Source organism: Rhinolophus sinicus, chromosome 7, assembly GCF_057876585.1.
Source record: "Rhinolophus sinicus isolate RSI-liver-muscle chromosome 7, RSI-T2T, whole genome shotgun sequence".
NCBI lineage: Eukaryota > Metazoa > Chordata > Mammalia > Chiroptera > Rhinolophidae > Rhinolophus > Rhinolophus sinicus.
The window spans coordinates 54275979-54295462 of NC_142507.1; the positions used below are offsets into that span (position 1 = coordinate 54275979).

Sequence of the window (19484 nt, forward strand, 5' to 3'; positions counted from 1 at the left end):
ATAAACATAGGACCAGACAAGAGAAATGGAGCTGCAAATAGCAATATAATATACTATGAAGCGTTTATATGTGTATGTATATATTATATATGAATGTGCGGGTATGTGTGTGCACCTATGTATAAATATGTAAATATTTGCCTACATACGTCACACACACACATATATTTATACTGACCTCTTTAGATTGAAGTCCAAGGCACTTTTTACAATGAACAGGTTAAAGCCATTAATTTAGGACATAACTGTTTCTGGGTACATATCGATTTATGGCGTCAATATCACAGTTCACGTCTTCCCTTGCCCACCTCAGAGTGTCTCTGGTCGGTGCAACGAGTAAGAGAACCGGGAAGAAGACGTTAGGAATGTTTCTAGATGGTTAGACTAACTCTTCTGCTCGTTTCCTCTAGGGAGGAGTGTTCCAGCCAGTGGGATGCTGAGTTTCCCAGGGAAGGAACACTTATTTCTACCTATGCTGAGCAGACGCCCAGGTGGCTTTCTGGGGGACCTGCCCTGATGGCCCTGACAACACTGACTGAAATAAAAAACCTAAGAAGGGGTTTTGAAGTGGCTTGAGGCTACGAAGTGAGCGTCTTAAGAAATCAGACTGGAGAAAGACTCGAATGGAATGTTCAGGTGCATTTGTTTTTCTCCCTGTGCTCCCACGGCACCTTTACCTCATCAAATAATTCCGCAAGTGAGGGTCAAGGAAGAAATGGTTTAATTTTCTCATTATTAATCATGTCGGTGACCCCTGCTGTGTGGTGAGGCCAGTGCTTCTCAATATTGAACGTGCATATGGGTCACCCGGGGATCTTGTTAAAATGCCAAATTTGATTATGTAGGTCCGGTGTGGGCCCTGAGACTCTGCGTTTCTAACAAGTTTCCAGGTGACGCGAATGCTCCTGGTCTGTGGACCACACTCTGCGTAGCAAAGGTTAGCATATAGCCGGCCATACACCTGAATGATTGTCAAGAGGTCTGCTTTCCCCAATTCTGGAATTTGTATTGGTTTCCTTGATCTAGATTAAATAAAAACTTTGTGTGTGTGTGTGTGTGGGGGGGGGGAAATCAGAATATATTCACTCTCTATACAAGTCTTAGTCTGAGAAGTGCTAGAAGGGAAAGCAAAGAAGACAGCTTTCTATGTAGTCACAGGAAAATATGGAGAGACAAATCAATGACCACCGGCACATTCATCAGTCAATTATAAAATTGAGAATAAACTGATTTCCATCACCCAGTGAGTGAGCAGCCTGCGAAAACACAGGTGCCGTGGGGTTCTGATGGCTTTGGTGGCGCTCGTTCTAAAGCCTACTGTCTTGTAACCGAGGAGCGGTGCAGACACGGAGAGAATTCAGCTCAGGAAGGACAGAATGGGTGTGCGAGTTAGGTGTCATCTGCCACGCAGGCCGAAGGGCGCTGGGCAGTGAGGTATTTGTCTTTCAGACGGCATGGGTGACGAATCTCAGTAAGGCCCCAGCCTTGTCTACATTTAACCTCAAATACAGGGGAGTCTGACAGGATTCCAGCCTTGTTCCCAGGAGAAAAGCTTTTGTTCTGCATTCTCAGTTATCTGTGTGGGTTTTCAGAGTCTGGGAAGGGGAGAGACGCGCACGCTCGGGGAGCCTACCCTGAAGCTACTTGGGGGCACCTGTACGACACTGCCCCAAATACAAGTGGGGGTCCTCCTTGGGGGCAGGCCCATTGCTTCTCGAAAATCTGTTCTGTAACCAACATATCCTGTTTTTATCTAGTTCCTTGGGTCACTCAGAGGAGGGAAGTGAGAAATTCGACCTGTATGTCTCAACTGCTACATCAGAAGAGGAGGGCAATGTCATAGTTGTTTAGGTAGAGAATTGTCCCCAATTTTGCCAATAAAGGACAACACATGATTGAACTCTGTCTTGCCTCCCAGCTCGAGTAAACTAGCAGCAAAGGAAGCCTGGCTCCCTGCAGGGTCTTGCTGTGTGGGTCCTGCCCTCTCCCCATTCCCTTAGGAGCTGTGCTCGCCTTGTCACCTTCTCAGAGACAAACGTGTGGAGACCTCACTCCCTCCAAGGTCCTGCCAACTCAGACAGGGACCTCCAAACCCTGGGCTCTCACAGGGCCGGGGAAAGTGGAATTCCAATCCAGGTTACTCTGACATAGAAACACGTAGGCCTAGAATTTTGAGTCTTTCGTGTCACAGGAGAACGAGGCTCTTTCTGGTGCAATTCTGACGCTGCCAAAGCAAAAGCTGGTTGGCTGAGTTTGAGACATATAACTTATGTAATGGGGCCTTTGAATTTATATAGAAAGAGCCTGTACTTTTATTGAACTGGCTTTGCACAGCTCCTAAAGGAGTGATGGCTTTTAAAAATCTCTTCTGGAATGGCTTGATAGAATTTAGGGCAGAATTGTTCTTCTAAGCTCAGAATAATGTTCTTCTGTCTCTAAGAGTCAGGTCTTGGAGAAGTAGAATATAGCAGTTCTGTCAGCTGAGGACCCTGGGTCGTGGGGCCAGGCAGTTACTCGCACTGATGTGTACTCAGAAACAGTCATTGAGAGAGCGGGCTGACACTGGACCTGCTAAAGACTACTTGGATACAAAATGTTAATTGAAAGTTACAATATATTTTGTAATATAGCAATATATTTCATATTTAAAATAAACTGTTATGCTTTCTCCTATCATTAAAAAGTAGCAAGCGGTACAGAGGCAAGATGCAAATTCGTATCGAAGCTCATCTGATTCTGAATATAAACACTTCAGTTTCTGAGTTTGCCATGAAAGTGTTTCCTCCATCGACATCCTGTCACTGTCTTTTGGTGTTCGCTTCTGGTCAGCGCAGAATGAGAGTCTGGGACCAAAACTGAGTTGCTGCGCCCTTAAAAAGTGTATCTGATGAAGGTGGATCGATCCTGGTTGAGATTCAAAAACTGCAACAATGTGACACAGTTAGAGAATGTCCTTTATTTCCTGTCCTTCTTCTGAGAATCTGGATGTTGGCCGTTCCAATCAGATTCATATTTGATTTGTCACTGAATTTTTTATTTTTTATTTTTGGCTATAAATTCAGTATCTCTTTGGGATCCCAACTTCAGGTTGGTGTTGAATTTTGTGCTTTTCCTCCACCAGTTTGGTTGGTCGCAACGTCTCTTGTTTATTTCAACACATGGTCCAGGCATGAGATTACAGCTTGCAGAATGCATTTCTCAGGTGTGTAAACAAGTGTCGCAGGGCACTTGGCACCTAGATTGGAGGTCATACGTTGAAGATTTGACAATGGTTTTGTTCAGAGGGAACTCCAGTTCATGTTGGGGTGCTTCCAGTAATGGTGTAAGAAAAAAAGATCACAGTTATATTTTTCTCTATCTGTATATATTTATATGCCATTGCACTGGGTACTTTTTACTAAGTTTCGGTCTAGTTCAGTAAAAAAATCTACACATGACTCATCTGGCAGGCGTTGAATGTGAATTTCGATTCATGCAGCTTGGCACAAGCTCTCAGGACGAAGACCACTCACCTATGCTCTACACCAGAGGCAGACAGTTAATACTGCCATCTAGCCCTGCAGCACTCCTTTCTCAGTGGTATCGGTGGTCCCATTCCCATATGATTACTTCGGCGGAAGGAGAGAAGGAAGGGGCACTACCCAGGGTGTCCTCCAGCTAACTACAGAGGGGACAGAGAGGCAGGTCGGGTCTATTAGGAAACCTCCAGGTAGCTGTCTAAGGTACTGAAACCGAGGGCAGCAGAGTCACCAGGGACCCCAAAATGACCACTAACGGATCCTTTACGTGCTTCTAAGCATCTTCTGGGGAAGTAGGATGACGGTAGAGAACTGGGGACGTGTTTTAGGATTTAAAAGCAGTACCTTAGAGGAGTAACCTACTGGTAGTGCAATGACTCATACTGTCAGTTGTGGTGCTGTGATGGTAGCAGCAGCGTTTGTTCTGGGATGGAACACTGATTCTCAGTTTGGGGTGCTCTGTTTGTCAAGGTACACTCTGCAGAGGAGAGAGGGCCTGGAATGGTGTGCTCACCCCCGCATTTCTCCCTGCTCATCTCATTACCTGGTTGATATATAACAATTACTTTTTGGTAACTATAGATTGCATCCAACTGCAACACAGAAGTGTGGGCTAGACAGAGCTGGTCTGGGTTACTGTTGATGACAACAGAGATTCCATTTTTCTAAATCTATCGAATACTTTGTACTTAAGAATATGAACTGGTCTCTTCATCTTAAGTACTGGTAAACTGAGGTATTAATTGGCCAAAGATGTGGGTCCAGTGTTAGTGTTTTATTTCTTCTGATTCTGAATCTCTAGTTTTCTTCTTTGCCACAATTACATATTCGCAGGGAAATTACTGAAAATCTAAGGGGGGGAATCCTCAACTGTATTCAAATCATTATTTCCTCCATGCTGTTCCTTCGTGTCCTTAAATAAGTGACAATGGCTTGCACTCGCTCATCACTTTAGGATTTACTTGCACGTGCGTTTTCTACAGCTCCTGCGTCATGAGACAATTGCTACACCACCGGTCCCTGCTGAGGTCCGTTGGTAGTGATGAGTTGGGCCCTTACCTCTCCGCTTCTTTTGGGTTATAATAAGCATTTCTAGAGACATGAATTCATGAAGTTACATGTTATGAGGATGGCAAGAGCAGTCCATGGATACTTTATGACAATTCATTCATGATGATCACACATCGGTGGCCTTCGAGCCAAGGGGGATTTTTATTTGGACTTCAATCTAAGGAGGAGAGAGCCCCTAGTCTGGTATAATTTACCAACTGATGCTATGTCCTGAAATCCCAGTGAGATCAGTGGTCCTAAAGTATCACAGTACACCCCTGACTTTACAGTACATGAGGGTATATGGCTTAAGCGATGAGGGGTGGCCCTGCATTGTTAATTCAAGTGTCTAGACATTTTAGGGAACATTAGGGTACTCGACCTCTCCCTATGTTATTGGAAAGGTTGTAGTAGGGGCCCTGTCACTGGGTCAGCCTTCCGGGAGTGGGGCAGCACTCAATCAGTTCAGTATTGGAGTGAGGTTATTGTGATTCATAGTTTTTACACACGGCCGATTCTTGGGTAGATAATGAAACCTCCTCCGCCATCCAACTTGAAAATAAGGAACAAGAAGGCATGGCACGCAAATCTACCTGCTCCCTCTCCCCTCTGACTGTGAGGCTGAGGCACAGAATTAGCCAATAGGCTGTAGGAGGGACAGCTGGGGGAGCTACACCCTGGGCAGCCCACGCCTAGGTCATCAAGGGGTGATTGTACTTGCAGGAGAAGGGGTAGCTTCCCACACAAAGCACAGAGAAGCAGCCTTCCATTTACCATTGCAGGACCAACATGCAGATTCGATCCTGTTGAGGGGAAAGATCATTCTTTTGCCAAGGACAAAACCATACATAGCTATTGCACTACCAATAGGTCAAGTAAAGCTGCAAATGCCCATGTGTTTCTAGGATGCCAGTGGCTGCTGGACACAACTCCAGCTGCTCCCTTTGCTCGTGTAGCTGGCTTGGTCTTTGGGGCATTCGCAAGTGGATAGCATTCACAACGGGTTCAAGAATTATCTGCAGACCGGATGGTTGATGATAGTCTGTGCATACTTTTGGGCAGGGGGGTGGCAGTGGAATCTTTCATGTCATTTACTTGAAATGAAAACGAAATCTCGGTATGTGTGCACGTGCCCACATACCGAATGGAAAGGGCGGGTAGGAATTAATAGTTAAGGGCTGCAGGTTTGGCACACTCAGCTTGACTGGTCAGTGACCACTGTGTGAAATGGAACCGATGCCACAAAGACACTGCATGGTTATTTCATCTGTTTTTATATTCAGCAGAACTGTCACTGAAAACAGGAGCACCATTCTTGGGACATAGAGAAGGAGAGGGATCTTTCAGATAATCAACAGTTAAAAGAGCCAGCAAAAAAAAAACAAAAAAAAAAAACAGCCAACAGCAAGTGCAGCGTCTGTGGTGTGCAAAACAACCAAAGAAAATCTTCAAAGGAGTCATCAAAATAAAGGTGAGGCCTTTAACAGAACCGCCACAGCAACAAAAAGAGACAAAAGAAGTTGAGCAAGAGACCTGATCTTGAAAAAGTGGCCTTAGTGCTAAGGTTGTCTGCATTTTACTGACTCCTTTGTCCTTAGAGGACGAGGCCCAGTGCTGCAGAAGGAAACTCTCCACAGCAAGGCACACCTTTGGAATGGCGACGATGTCCTGTGTGCAGGGAAACCACCAGGGCACCCACACACACATAGCACCCTGGGGCGTCACCCTGAACAGATGAAATACTCCATGCAGGGCCGTGTCACTGCCACAAGCAGAAGCCAGGATGAGAAAGCGATGGATCACAGGGTGGCTTTTACATCACAAATGTCGTGTGTGGTTAGATGACGGAGCAATGAGAAGTTTGTATCCACAGGCCTCTCCCCACAATGCCTGTCACTACTCTGAACCTTGATGGTTCTGAAGTCTCTTGGAGTTTGAGATATGTCAGAATAGTTTTTGCACCAAGTTTTAACATGGCACGGTAGGGACAGGCGACTGAAAAATGCATGTCGTCTTACCTGACCCGCAGGGCTCCCTAAGGGCTGCCTTGATTCTCACAAGCTTTCCGGTCAGGTAGAAGGGACCGCTGGGGCCACCCACCATCACTTCTCTTTCCAGCTCAGCAGCTCTCAGGTGAGGCGCTTGACCCTTTTACACTCCTGACACCTGGGCCTAGAAACCTGTTGCTGGATAAATCTAGCGGAGCCCGTCCCGGACAACACTTCTGCTCACTCAGGTGTCACGGGGTCGCCTGTCTGCGCATGCGTGCACACAGCTCCTGTCCGCCTTCCCTCACTACGCGCACCTGGTCACGTGCTCCATAGGGTCTAAGCAGAAAACCCTGCAAAGCTGTTTTTCTTAGAAGGCTGCCTATCCCTCCAGAATGCCAACAATTTTAGTTTGGCATTTGTCTCAAACCAAGCGAGCACGGGGCCCATCCAGGGCGAAGCAACCTGCGCTGCAGGTGAGGGCCCGGCACCTTCCGTGAAGCTCCGAATGCGGCCAAAGCCACTAACTCCCCGAACCGAAAGCACCCACATTCGGATTCAAATGGCCTCGACACACATTTAGAGGGAGCCTACTGTGTGCAGGGTAAGGTACCAGGTCCCTTTTTAGTTGGGTCATGTTCAAACAAGAAAAGACCTGGGTTGAATGTGGTATGTGTGTGTGCACGTGCGCGTGTGCTTGCAAACACACAGGTTTATATGGGTATTAATACTGGATGGATAATCTGGCTTTTTATTTTTGTCCTCCCCACCCCCCATCTAAATTGGGTTTGACGATCCTATAAGGAATAGGATGAAAGAACGTGTTTTGGCAAGCTGTGGGCAACTTTCTTTTCCTTTTGTCATCCAGAAGCTTCCTTAGACAAAAGGAAAAGAGAGACGTGGGCTCCAGGCCCTGGGTGGTGAGAAGCCCACCCCCCCCAAGCTGGACACACCCCTCCCCCAGCGGGACCCTCTTCTGGGCGGTTCACTGTTGGCTCCGTCAGTGCATCTGACCCCCCCACCCTCCCGTGTGAACACCTGAGATTGAGTGTGGACTCCTGTTCGCCACCAACTCTGCAGCCAGGCCCCGCCACACGCGTTGCTTCCTGTCATCTCCGCGTCCTGCTCCCAAGTAGAGGCACCTGAACAGAGATTAGATTTCTGGTTTCAAGGCAGATCGAGCCAAGCACGCCGAATGCACACGAGTTGGTGGGTTAGCTCGGTCTCTCTTCCTCGCGTTCCCTGGTCTCCGTGTTCCTCAATGGAAAGTGACCAGGAGAGAGTTGATTTGCATCTTAAGACCTATGGGCGATGCTTCTGGAGTGGGGGGGGGGGTATTTAGCAACTGCTTGAACTTGTATACGGGGTGGGGAAGGAGGTGGCGCTGACCCCGATCGGGCTGTCGGAGAGCGGGGTGCGGGTGGTGCCTGCTGCCATGCTGACGCCGCGGGCCTCGGCGATGGCAGACAGGAGCTGCTGCTGCTGCTGGCACAGGGTGTCCACCAGCAGCAGAGGCAGGGAGTTCAGGCTGGTACTGAGATGCTCCAGCTTAGACTCCAGGCCTCCGATCTGCTTCTCCAGGTCTTCGCTCCGATCGTTGAGTTCTGTGATCAAGTCGTACATGACATTCTGCATCTGTGTGGAGAGGCAGAGGGACGAGAGACGGAGAGGACAGGTCACCACAGAGGGAGCTGCTGTGGGAAAGATGGAGACCCCTCCAGGGGACAACGGGAGCAACTTCCACACCGGCCGTAACTCAGGCGGCTGAGGAAGGGGAGGCAGCTCACTTTTCTGGAGACGTGGAGCCTCAGGGGCACAGCGGGTTCCCCCCCACATCCTTACAGCAGTAATGCAAATTAATTATAAAAAGCTGCCTGAAAATATGTGTAATGGAAAAGCAGCGGCACTTTCTCTTAAGCAGAGCGAGTCCCATGTTCTCACTACACCCAGCCTCTCAGCTTCTACGGCGCTGGCCCCTGAGGTTACAGAGAAGGCACCGTGGTGGGGCGTGGGCGATGCAACAGGCTTCTAACTGCTGGGCTCTGACCCTGGTTCAAGGGCACGTGTGCCGCTCACTCAACACCGTGCCTTCCCGCAGGCCTCCTAACCTCTCTGAGCCTTGGTTTCCTTATAAACTAGGAGTTAGGAACAACTACTATACTTAGGAGGCTGCTGTCCCCCTGCCCATTTTCAGTGTGCAGTGTCCAACCTGACTCACGCCTTGGGCCGGGGCCTCAGTGAAAAGAGCTGCGTCCCTGAGGAGCCGGCCCGGTCGATGAGAAAGTACATGGCCTCAGTCTGAGATGTCCCGATGGGCCAGTCAACCTCCCGTGGGTCGGCTGAGGCCTTTGTCCATCGATCGGATCACAGTTCAAACTCTCCCTACTTCCTGACAGGTGTCCCCAGCAAACCTCCTGTGCTCAGTGGTGTCCCCTGGTGTTTCCGGGACCCAGCCAATCACCAATGCTCCCTGCACATCCCATGCCTGGCAGCCTTGCCTTCTCAGTGACACCTCCCCGGACACCTAGCTCAGTAGGCACCTTGTCCCCACCTCCACTGCTGACTGCTGGCACAGATAAACACTACCGCCCCACCATCTGCGGGCCAAGGTAGGAGGTCTTACTGATGGGGCAGGCCTCTCGCACCACCGGTCATTTCCATAAACCCAGAAGGTCTCTCAGGGTTTACCCCCAAGACCCGAGTGGTGAAGGCACGTGGACGCCCAGGGGCCCAGCCAGGGCCTGGCTCCAGACCGGGTGCTCAGTAAGTAACCTTGTGAATGAACAGAAAAGAGGCGGTGTGAGCAGGAAAGCAAAACTGGGGCAGCTCCAGGGAACGGTGCACAACATAAAATTTAAAACTAACGAAATAAACTTGACTTCAAGGGTTAAGTCACACCACCAGGTCAGAGAGGAGCTGAAACAAAGGGAACTCTTGCCAAGGCCGCCATTTTCCTTCCCACAGCTGCTCTTTGCCAGGCTTCTTGTCCCCACGGAAGGCGTGCCTTGCATTGCAGTGGTCCCCACCGAAACCGGGGCGTCACCCTCACATCTCGCCAGTCCAAAGTCCTGCCCGCCCCTCCTATAAATACCCCTCGAATCCATTTCATTGCCACTAAAGCACTTCAGTTACAACCAGAACCACCCAGCAGACTGTGATACACTCGATCCACCTATGTCCTGTGGTTCTGACTCCACACTCATCTGACAACTTTCTGTTTATAATTTGGCTTCCCAGCTTGGTGTGGAGAGGCCTCGTCTATGTGACAGCCACGTCTCTCCTGCAAATTAGCAAAGGATATCAGACTTGGGAGTGAAGTTCATGGCCGTCTTCACACTCCCGGGTGTTCCTGTGGCAGCGATGGGCCAGGTTGCCCCCTTCCCCACCCCCACAGGTACTGTGGCTCTTGGGGCTTCTGGTCGTCTGCCAGTGACACCCTGATTCTATTTCACCTGAAGTTTCAAGTTACTCCAGGAAGATGCAGACCCCTTGGTGCCCCAGGGGCCAAAGGAGTAGGAAATAAGGTGAGAGAGAAAAGAGGAGTAAAGAAAGGTGGCAAAATATGAAAAGCCAGAGAGGAGATGGAGGGAAGAAGGCTTGAAATCAGCCACACCTTCCCAGCTGACCCTGTGCCCCACAAGGACCTGACGGCCCCCAATGAGCCATCACAGAGGCGGAGTAAGGGCTGCCCTTGCAGGAGCAGGACATTGTATCGTGGACGCCCCTGGAAGACCAGGTGATATTGGATGTGAAGGTGCTTCGGTCACTAATTAACATCCAGGAAGCTCCTCAAGGTGCCCCTTCTTCCGAGAATGTACAAAACCACCAATGTATCCGACCATGGGGGCACCCCGACATCGGCCCCCGGGTCTTGGCCCCAGCACTGCCTGTCACCAATGGCCCGACCTGGGCATGTTCACTTTGTTCCTTTGCATCTTGGGTTTCCTCACCTATATTCATAATCAGAACCACCATTTGCAAACCCTTTCTGGTGTACAAAGCATTTTTCACAGACACCCTCGTATTGGATCACTTGCGCCTCAGCCGCCAGGAATTATTTTGACATTTCAGTTGAAGAGATTGTTAGCAAATAAAGAACGCTGCCAACCTGCTTGTCCTCAGTACGGCCTGCACTCAATATGTGGAGGCCATGTGCCATTTCCTTCATCTAAGAAGGACCAAAGGGCAGGGCTGGGTTGGTGGGGAGCTGGGAAGACAAGGGGGAGACACAGAATTGAGATCTCCCCTCTTCCGTTGCTTGGTGACAGGAGGTCAGGGAGTGTGGGGACCAATGGGTGAGTCTTCTGGGAGGAAAAGACGAAGCCTTCCAGCACCCCTTCCAAAGGCACACAGGCCTGTGGCTTCTCCCCAGCAAGCGACGTAGTCCCTGCTTGGAGGGCCCCCACCCCTGGCTTGGGAGGCCCTTTCTTTGGCTTGCTCCCTTCCCTGAACAAGTCGCCTGCACGTGTGTGGCCCAACACCCAGCAATTTCTCTGATTACACTCTCTTTTCAAAGGGTGTTTAATTTGCCTGAGGGAGTTTCTCTTGCTTACTCAGGGAACCTGCAGTTGTGGTAATTGACATCTGCTGTGATGTCCTGTCAGCCTGGCCCTGGGCTGTACGCTTGATACACAATTTCTATGGAGAGGCGGTGAGTTGAAGGGGGCAGAGGAGAGAGGCGGCCCCACCTTCAATGGCGCCTGCACTCAGCTCTGCAGCCACCACAGCCTCTGATTCCCTCATTTCTGTGATTTACAAGAAGAGCGAGTTTCCTTCTAGTTTTTACAGCAAACTGGAAGGATCTTCCCAGGTGTGACATTGCAGCATCACGGCCACCATCACCAGTCGGTCCTCAGAAGGCCCCGCCACCCCTACCCCCCGCAAATTCAAGCTATCTTAGGAGCCCTCAACACACAGCTAGTAAAGCAACTCACTGAAAAGATTTCCTAGGGTGGCAGATTAATTCCAAGCAAAGACAAACCCAAGCGATTGAATTTAAGAAAGAAAGGCCAGGTTTTCAAAGACAGCAAGACACAGTAGGAGACCGCAAGGGTCCAGAACTTGAACCTAGGTCATTTTCTAATCAAGGAGGCATTGTTCTTTGCTTCCCCCATCCTGCCATGGCCCGTCGCCCCAGCCACACCTGAGCAGTCTAAATGCCAGCATCTCAGAACCCTTCAGGAGGCCGTCAGGTTTTGTCACTCACCTTGGAAAGGTCCACCAGGGTGTTGGCTTGGTCGCTCAGCTTCCTCTGCTCCATCTTGACACTCCTCAGTCTGTGGGAGAGAGTTGTCACAGCCAGGCTGTCCGAGTGCGTGCCAAGGTTTAGCCCACAAGCAGATGACATACTCCCATCAGCTCACCTGGGTTGGGAACCCAGCACGGGGACCTTGAACAGGGGGGACAACTGACCAGAATCAAGGGCTTGTCAGGGTCCCCAAGGAAGCAAACTCTGGTTTCCACGCACGCTTGCCTTCAGTCCCTTTGGTTTCCTCACTCCTCCCCAATCATTTCCCGGATCGAGGCCTTTGTCTGGGGGGGCACCTGACACCGTGAACACCCCACCCTCCGCTTTCAGGGTGCTCCTAAACCTGCAGGTCACAATACATGTGTTCGTCCTCTACTTTATCAATGTATGTTTAAAATATTTCTCTTGTAGAAAGCACTGACCAGTTTGTTCTGCTTCGAGTTGTAATGGTGTGTGTGTGTGTAATGGTGTGTGTGTGTGTGTGTGTGTGTAATGGTGTGTGTGTGTGTGTGAAATCTGAGCGCTCGCAGAGTCTTCTACTCTAAGTTTTCCCTGTCACAGCAGCCTGTCCACTGCCTGGCAGGTGCCATCAATGGACAAACAGACTGATTTGGACCCTGTTCACTGCCCCCAGTGCTTGCTGAGTGCGAGAGAATGGACTGGTCCTGTGCAAGGAGATGCTGAGAGAGCTGCGCAGGACAGGGGACCCCCCGCCGCCCGCCTGACGTGGTGGTCTGGGGGCCGAGCCGCCCCACATACTCACTGGTGAATGGCCTGGAGGAACTTCCTCTGGTGTTTCCTGACTTTGGCATGGTCGGTCTTCTTTAGCAGCTTCGTGTGTTTGTAGATTAGCCACGTTTCCCGAAGGACGTTGGCCGCAGCATTCTTGATCTAAGGCGAGGGGAACAAAGCAGGTTGCCCATTGGGTGAATTTTCCTAGTTTCACCTAAGAGATGTTTTTTCTGTGTGCTGCTATAGCCTCCCTTGTCAGGAAATGATTCTGCAGTGATCTGTTTCCTTAGTCAAATCATGAACTCTTCGAAAGGATGATTAAAATTCATCTCTCACGAATCCCATGGTGGACCCAGTACACTGGAGCCTGAAGTTCAGGGTGCTTCTTGTTCTTTCTTAATTATTTCAGGACGGCCTCTTGGTGGCTGCTGCTCAAGCTATATTTAAACAGGCGGCATTAACAAGACCTGGAGGCCCAGGGCACCCATTGAAGAGAGAAATGCACACCATGGCTACACTTGCATGCAGAGCTCTACCCCTGCCTGAGGTACATTTCTAGCATTTGGAGAGTAAACAGATTCCCTACCGGCTGGAAATTTCAAAAGTCCTCTTTGGGGAAAAGTCTTTCCCACCAAAAGGAACTCTAGGTATCAAGAGGTCCATGGGTACCTTTCCCAAATGGCCCAAAACATTTCCATGTAACTGTAATCAGCAGAAAACTGAAATAATGTCAAAATAGCATCTGAAAATCAGGGAAGATATTTCAGCGTGAGACCGGAGCTGCCGCTTTCCCAGGCTGGCTCCTTCACTGTGCAGTCACACGTTTCAACAGATGACGCTGTCATCTGTTGACATGGAAACCACTGATATCACCCGGCTGGCGACTGAGCTGAGACATATCAATGGCATCCAGATGGCCGGGGACAAAGTTTTAGTCCAAACACAGACATCTTCGGCAATTAGTAACAAGAGCAAGAGGAAACATTTCTTATTAGGCACAAGCGAAACAGACGTTTGGTTAACTGTTGCTGTTTCTATCAGCCATGCAAATTGGCACAGGCCCACAGGCTTGGGGCCTGGGAGAAGTAGGCCAGCCCAGTAGAAATCAGGTTACTAGCCAGAAAGGATTTTAGTAAAACCGGAGAGTCCAGCCCTCCGTCTTCAGACTCACACCAACAGATGGGACGTTGTTAAAATACTGAGACGTGTGGGAAGGCCCAGGAAACATTGTTTTGCAGGCTGATAACTTTTGTGTGTGTATGTTTTAAAAATTTATTACTAAGGCTGGATTACATTTTTCATTGGCGCTGAAGAGATGTTTTTAAAAGAACAGCTAAGTCTTCTCAGAAATGTCTATGTGACATAAATATTGCTTTTTTTGGTTCTTTTTTTGGGTTCAGTAAAAATCCACTGTGACAATGGCTTTAATGATTTAATTGCCCACCTCTGGCAATTTCTTGCTTGAAAGAAAGAAGGTAGTGATGAGCAGAAGCTGGAACTAGTGAGTGTCCAGGTGAAGAGGGGGAAGTAGAAGAGGGGGTGGTCTCTGGGGTTCCGTCCGGGGGCTGGAGTGGACAGTGGCCTCCTGGCAAAGGAGGCCACACAGAAGGGACCCCTTTCTCTCTGCGTGATACATACTCCTGTTGTCTTTTGCGGGGAGAGGGCCATTTGACATTCAGCTTCCCTTGGTGCTCACTCAGCCTCCAAGGAAAGCCTCACAGAAGAACAGGAGGGAAAAACCCTGTCTGGGCGCTTAGGGTGACCAGTAGAGCCCCAGCTCCAAGAGTCTCCTTTGTAGAGAGTCACGGAACGTCAACACTGATGGGCCTTTGACAACTGTCTCTGCATTGCTGTGAAACAAACGTTTGCAAAACATTGAGAAGCCTGCAGGGGAATCCTGTTTCCACCAGTTATTAAGGAGTAAATGCTTAATTATCTGTAAGACAGGATCACAGCCAGCATGACCAGGTCTGAGGACTTCCTGTGTGTAAACGGTTAATCCCCACAACCACCCATCGGGCCTGTACTGATATCGCCCCCATTTTGCAGATGAAGAAACAGAGTCACAGACCAAGACCATCAAGTTCTAAAGGGCAAACGGAGTCAACATGGATCTAAGTGTTATGGAAACTGTAAACATACTGATCTGAATTAGTGTCTAGCCTGAACTCTTCCTATCTAAGAGGTGAGGAAACAGCTTCGGAGACAGGATGTGAGGAATGGAACCACAGAGTTCACTCATGGTAACGTCAACACAAGCGCCAGGTCCAAGGAGAGCATGAGGTTTTCACGTGGTCTGAAGAAAGATCTGAGATTTCATCTCTCCCTCCACAAACACAATTATTTCCTGTTTCCCAGGATCAAGGAACTGGAAAGGACATTCGATTCTTTTTTTGAACAGCATCTTGGCCCTCGCTTAGCATTAGGACAGAACAGAGAGGCCATGCCCCACCCTTCCCTTCCGCCCGGATGTCAGGTACTGAGACACACATCACAGTCCGGGAAGCTGAGGGAGGCGTTCTTCTCCTCTTTATGGGTTTGAACAGGAGGCCCCCGTGTATTGGAGACCGTGATGTGAAATGAAAGCCTTGGTGCTGATCTGAAATTAACTGCCAGCAAACAGCCTGCCACAAACCTAAGGAGATCGCTATCTGCAAGAGAAGGAGAAACGGGCTGTTAACTGCGCTGTGCTTTCCCAGGTCGACAGTAACTGCCACTGTCACCAGGGTCTCCCTCCAGGTCACGTGGCTGATTGTTCTAAATGCTGTGGGGGTGGAGCAGTTGTGGCCGTGTGCCCTTGTGGGATTCTCTGAACCCGATGGGGGCTTGGGTACCCTCTGAGCTCTCCTGGTGGGCGGGGTGCCCTGGGGTGGGATGGGTCAGGGTGCTGGGAAAAACGGAGCAAGGCTGGCCACAGTCAGCTGAGTGCAGGGATGGTGAGAAGAGGGCTTTTTGTGCGTGGAAGGCTGGCTGGTCCGTCCCCCAAACCCATAAGCCTAAGAGTTGATCGTTTGCTATATATATGTTCTCTACAAAAAATTATATGCTTTCAAAAAATAAAATCGGACGCTTTCATTCTCATGGGGCCAAAGAATGGGCTCGGTGACCTATGTACTTAAGGAAGGAATCCAAGATTAATAGGCCTGGGCAAGGAAGTCATCCAACTAAGATCCTACAAATCATAGTGACAGGGAACATTTACTGAGCGCTTACTGTGTGCCAGGCTCTGTGCTAACTGCTTTGTGTTTATGGTGTTTCATTAACCTTCCGGGAAACCTCACAAGTGGATGCAATTATTATTTCTTCCTTGGACCTGTGAGTGAAACTCTCTGGGACTCAATTTTTTCCTTCCTGCAGAATAACATTCAATGAGCCCTATGCTGGGGCAGACACTGTGGTAGGAAGTGAGAATACCGCGATGTGCAAACCAATACCATCCCTGCCCACACAGAGTCCGTAATTGTGTGGAGACAGGATGCAGTTTGTAGCAGAGCACCAGGAAATAAGTGCTTCAGAGGGAAAGGCAGCAGGGGGTGGGTGTCTGAAGAGTGATGCAGTGGTACTCATCTGTGAAATGGGTCTGTGGTGTTGATGGACTGAGAATATACTGAGAACACTGAGCCCAGAGCCGGGCCGCAGCACTCATCGGCACGTGGTAGCTTTATTACTATTCCCCCCACGCCCAATCAATGTCAGCTTCTTTCTCTTCCTCCCTCCCTAACAAAAGAGAACACCTATGTCTGTTCCTTGAGCTCCTGGCTGTGTCACCCAGGTTGATGGCTTGCTCTGGCCACCTCTCTGCCAGGGTACCGTGCCACTTGGTGTCACAGAGGGGCTGTCGGCTGCGGGGGGAGCACTGGGACAGGATGACAGGCACCCTTTCTGGACGCCCATGCCTCCAGCAGCTTCAGGGAGACCTGGGAGAACGATCCCAGGAGCCGCACAGCTGGGCCCGCCAGGGAAGAAGTCATTAGCATGCCCACTATGCTGCCAGGACTCCTGCAAGGGAGAGGGGATGGTCAGGCCTGCAAGGACGCGTGACTTCACCTCAAGGAGTCCCACAGGTTGAATTTAGGTCAAAACAAGGGCTCGTGAATATCACGGTCTGAGAACCTAAAGCCGGCTCTGTCTTCAGACATTTGACTGAAGGTGTCTTTACACACATGGCTGGGGAAGAGGGCTGTCCCCGCTTCCCTCTCTAACAAGCCCTCTCTCCCCTCCCCTGAGCTCCTCAGACTTCCTGCAGCTGCCATCGCTCATGTCCCTCTTATGTCATCTCTCCTTCCTTCCTCCATCCTATTCAAGCTCCCTTCCGAGGCTGCTCTCCCTGGACTGGGGGCTCCACCCTCACGGCGAGCAGGAACTTGGGGCAGGACCTTCAAGCTCTTTCCCCACAGCAACACGCCGATCAATGGTGGTTAGTTCTATAATGCTCTTCACGTGACGCTCTGTGAGTCTGGAGGTCAAGTGGCTTTTCTCTCCAGCAGGCCTGGGACCCGAACCACCATGCTGCGTTTCAAGGAAGTGGCTGCTCTGGAAAACCCATCTGGCGATGGCTGGAGAGCTGCCTGAGAACAAACTGCAGCCCTGGCTGGGACCCAGCTCGCTGCGCACGGCTGGGCCACCCTCGCCCGCCCACCGCTGGGCCTGGGAGGCACATCCCAAAGGATCCTCCCAGCTCGGAAGCTCAGTGTCTCTATGACTGTTTTCCCAACCTGTCTGGGCCAGGACACATCTAGGGAATAGGATTTACAATCCCCTTCTGGGGAGGACTAGCATTCCCGAGAACTGCTCGATCGATTATGTGATACATTTTAAAGAGAGGAAGACTTGTTCTGGGAATCCATTCTCGGGACCAACCAGCTATCGGTCAGGACTCTGGTGTCCGTGAGCCAAACTTTCTGTACCTGATATAACAGTGACTGCTTGTCCTGCCCTCTAAGACAGTCTCCTCTGAGTTAACCTTTGAATTAGCCTGCTGGGGAAAAAAATTTCCGCTTTTTTCCAGCAGGATTGTGATAAAACTTTGACATAGGCTCATAATTAAAGGAAAGTTTTCTTCAGCACTGTTCACTCGGTACTGGGGTGTTACGTAGGTTTCTGAGCTGGGTGCTGACGTGTTCAGGGCTAAGTCTTGGAGGCTCAGGAGATCCCTAGGGAAGCAAAGTGGAGGACACCTGGGGTAAGGGAGGCCTAGGAGGAGATAAGGTCACGAGCAGCTGCGATGGCTCACGCTGGTGGCTCTGTGCACAGTGGGGCCGGTGGCATTCGCTGACCGGGAAAGTCAAGAGGAGTCAGTTTAGGGAAAATAAGCGTATGGTTTGCGATCTTACTCATGGGGAAATGTACTTGGATGAAGTATTTGGAACAAGAACCCCTGGTGGCAAGGACAAAGAGACATCGTCCTCAGCCGGTGCCACTCACTGCGGGGCCACGTGAGGTCAGACGGGGAGAGCAGCAGGACGGACACACGTCCGGTCCCTGGTGCCTCTTAGGCCCAGCGAGCCCATCTCGCCTTTTAGGAAGGAGAGGTGCTCTCTGGGGGCAGGAAGAAGGGAGGAGGGCAGGGAGCACCTCTTCCCCATCTTGGTGTCCCCAAAGCACACAGTGTGGTGACCTGTGGGTGACTGACATGAAACAGAGAGCTGGGGACATGGAGCGTCGAGCGGGAGGAAAATGGGGGCCTAGCGTCATTTTCCGTCTCTCAGCATATCCCCTAGTAGACTGGGGCTTAGCAATCCATTATAATTATAGGGTAACAAGGCCAGTCACACTGCAAAGTCAGTGTGAGAAGATCCGATGGCACTGAGTACAGAAGTGAAGTTGCCATCAATGTTGACAAGTTACATAATACAAGTGAAGGCAGAAAAGCCTTGGGATTCAGGAACACCAGAAGCTGAGTCCTCACCTTGTGCAGTCAGACCCCCCACCACCAACAACAAATAAATAAAAATAATGTGACTCAAATGGTAAATGCTGGGCTGAAGCCTTGACAGCAAGACAGAGGGGGGTAAATAAACCCTAGAACACTCTGAGTGTTTTTATGACAAATAGGTTACCATTCCTCCTTTTTGTTTTTCGCTTAGGTGTTTGAAGAATGCAGGCATGTATTTGTGAGACGGCTTTCATCTGGGAAATTGAAGTGCCCCCTCCTGAGAGGTCTGGAGTCACGTCACAACTGGCTCCTCCCACAACGGGATCTGTCTCTGAGACATTATGAATAGACTGAGCATAGCATCCCTTTGACCCATGAGCCACTCCAGCAAGACACGCTGGGCCATTTGGAGAGGGCAGAGCGTAGATGAGGCATCCCCAGGGGAAAACAGGTGGGCTTCTCTGAGCAGGTCAAGGTGAGTGCAAACCAGAGTGGGCCAAGGTCACAGCCAGTTAGTCTCCTCTCAGTCAAGGGTATGTCACAGAACCTTTGGGAGTCCCAGTCTCGCCAGCTTTGAAAAATCCTTCCTCTGTGAGAACCATCGCTTTCTGTTGTTTTGTTTTTCTGGGGAAAAATACTAGGCATTCAAGGGACATTTCAACAGATTTAAGCGTTCTCAGAAAAGTGAGATGTTATTCGATTAAAAAGACGGCTTGCACTGATGAATGAGCAATAAATACTTGTGGATTTCATTTGCAGTCCTACTTCTCAAAAAATAAGTGGACTTGAGCAGGATTGTAGAGAATTATTTTTGAAAGATTGAAGCTAGCAACCGCAATCACATCTCCTTTTACAATTATATTGCAGAAAAATTATTTTCCTGATATATGAGGGCGGTGGCTTTCCCTGGCTTTATTTTCCTCGAGAGTCTGATTTACAGAGTGAAAAATGGACAGGACAAAGGAATAACATGAAATACAAATATATCCTTGGTTTCAAACAGCCAACCAGAGCACAGAGACCGTTAATGTCTGTGCTGCAAGGAAACAGGTTCTGAGAAGGTTCTGGAGCCC

The 19484-nt window shown here is 49.8% G+C and overlaps 1 protein-coding gene across 3 annotated transcripts in view; it reads right to left on the reverse strand.

The window, feature by feature from the left end:
- Window positions 1-704: 704 nt before the first annotated feature.
- KCNN3 (potassium calcium-activated channel subfamily N member 3) overlaps window positions 705-19484 on the reverse strand; it is a 157183-nt gene continuing 138403 nt past the window's right edge. For 2 of the 3 annotated variants that reach the window (XM_074318660.2, XM_019711844.3), the window contains 3 exons: window positions 12568-12695; window positions 11763-11832; window positions 705-8191 (listed from right to left, as the gene is read on the reverse strand). In XM_074318660.2, coding sequence (XP_074174761.1) covers window positions 7895-8191; window positions 11763-11832; window positions 12568-12695 — 495 coding nt within the window. In that variant the 3' untranslated portion in view covers window positions 705-7894. The remainder of the gene's footprint in view (window positions 8192-11762; window positions 11833-12567; window positions 12696-19484) is intronic. The other variant, XM_019711845.3, reaches the window with a different exon arrangement.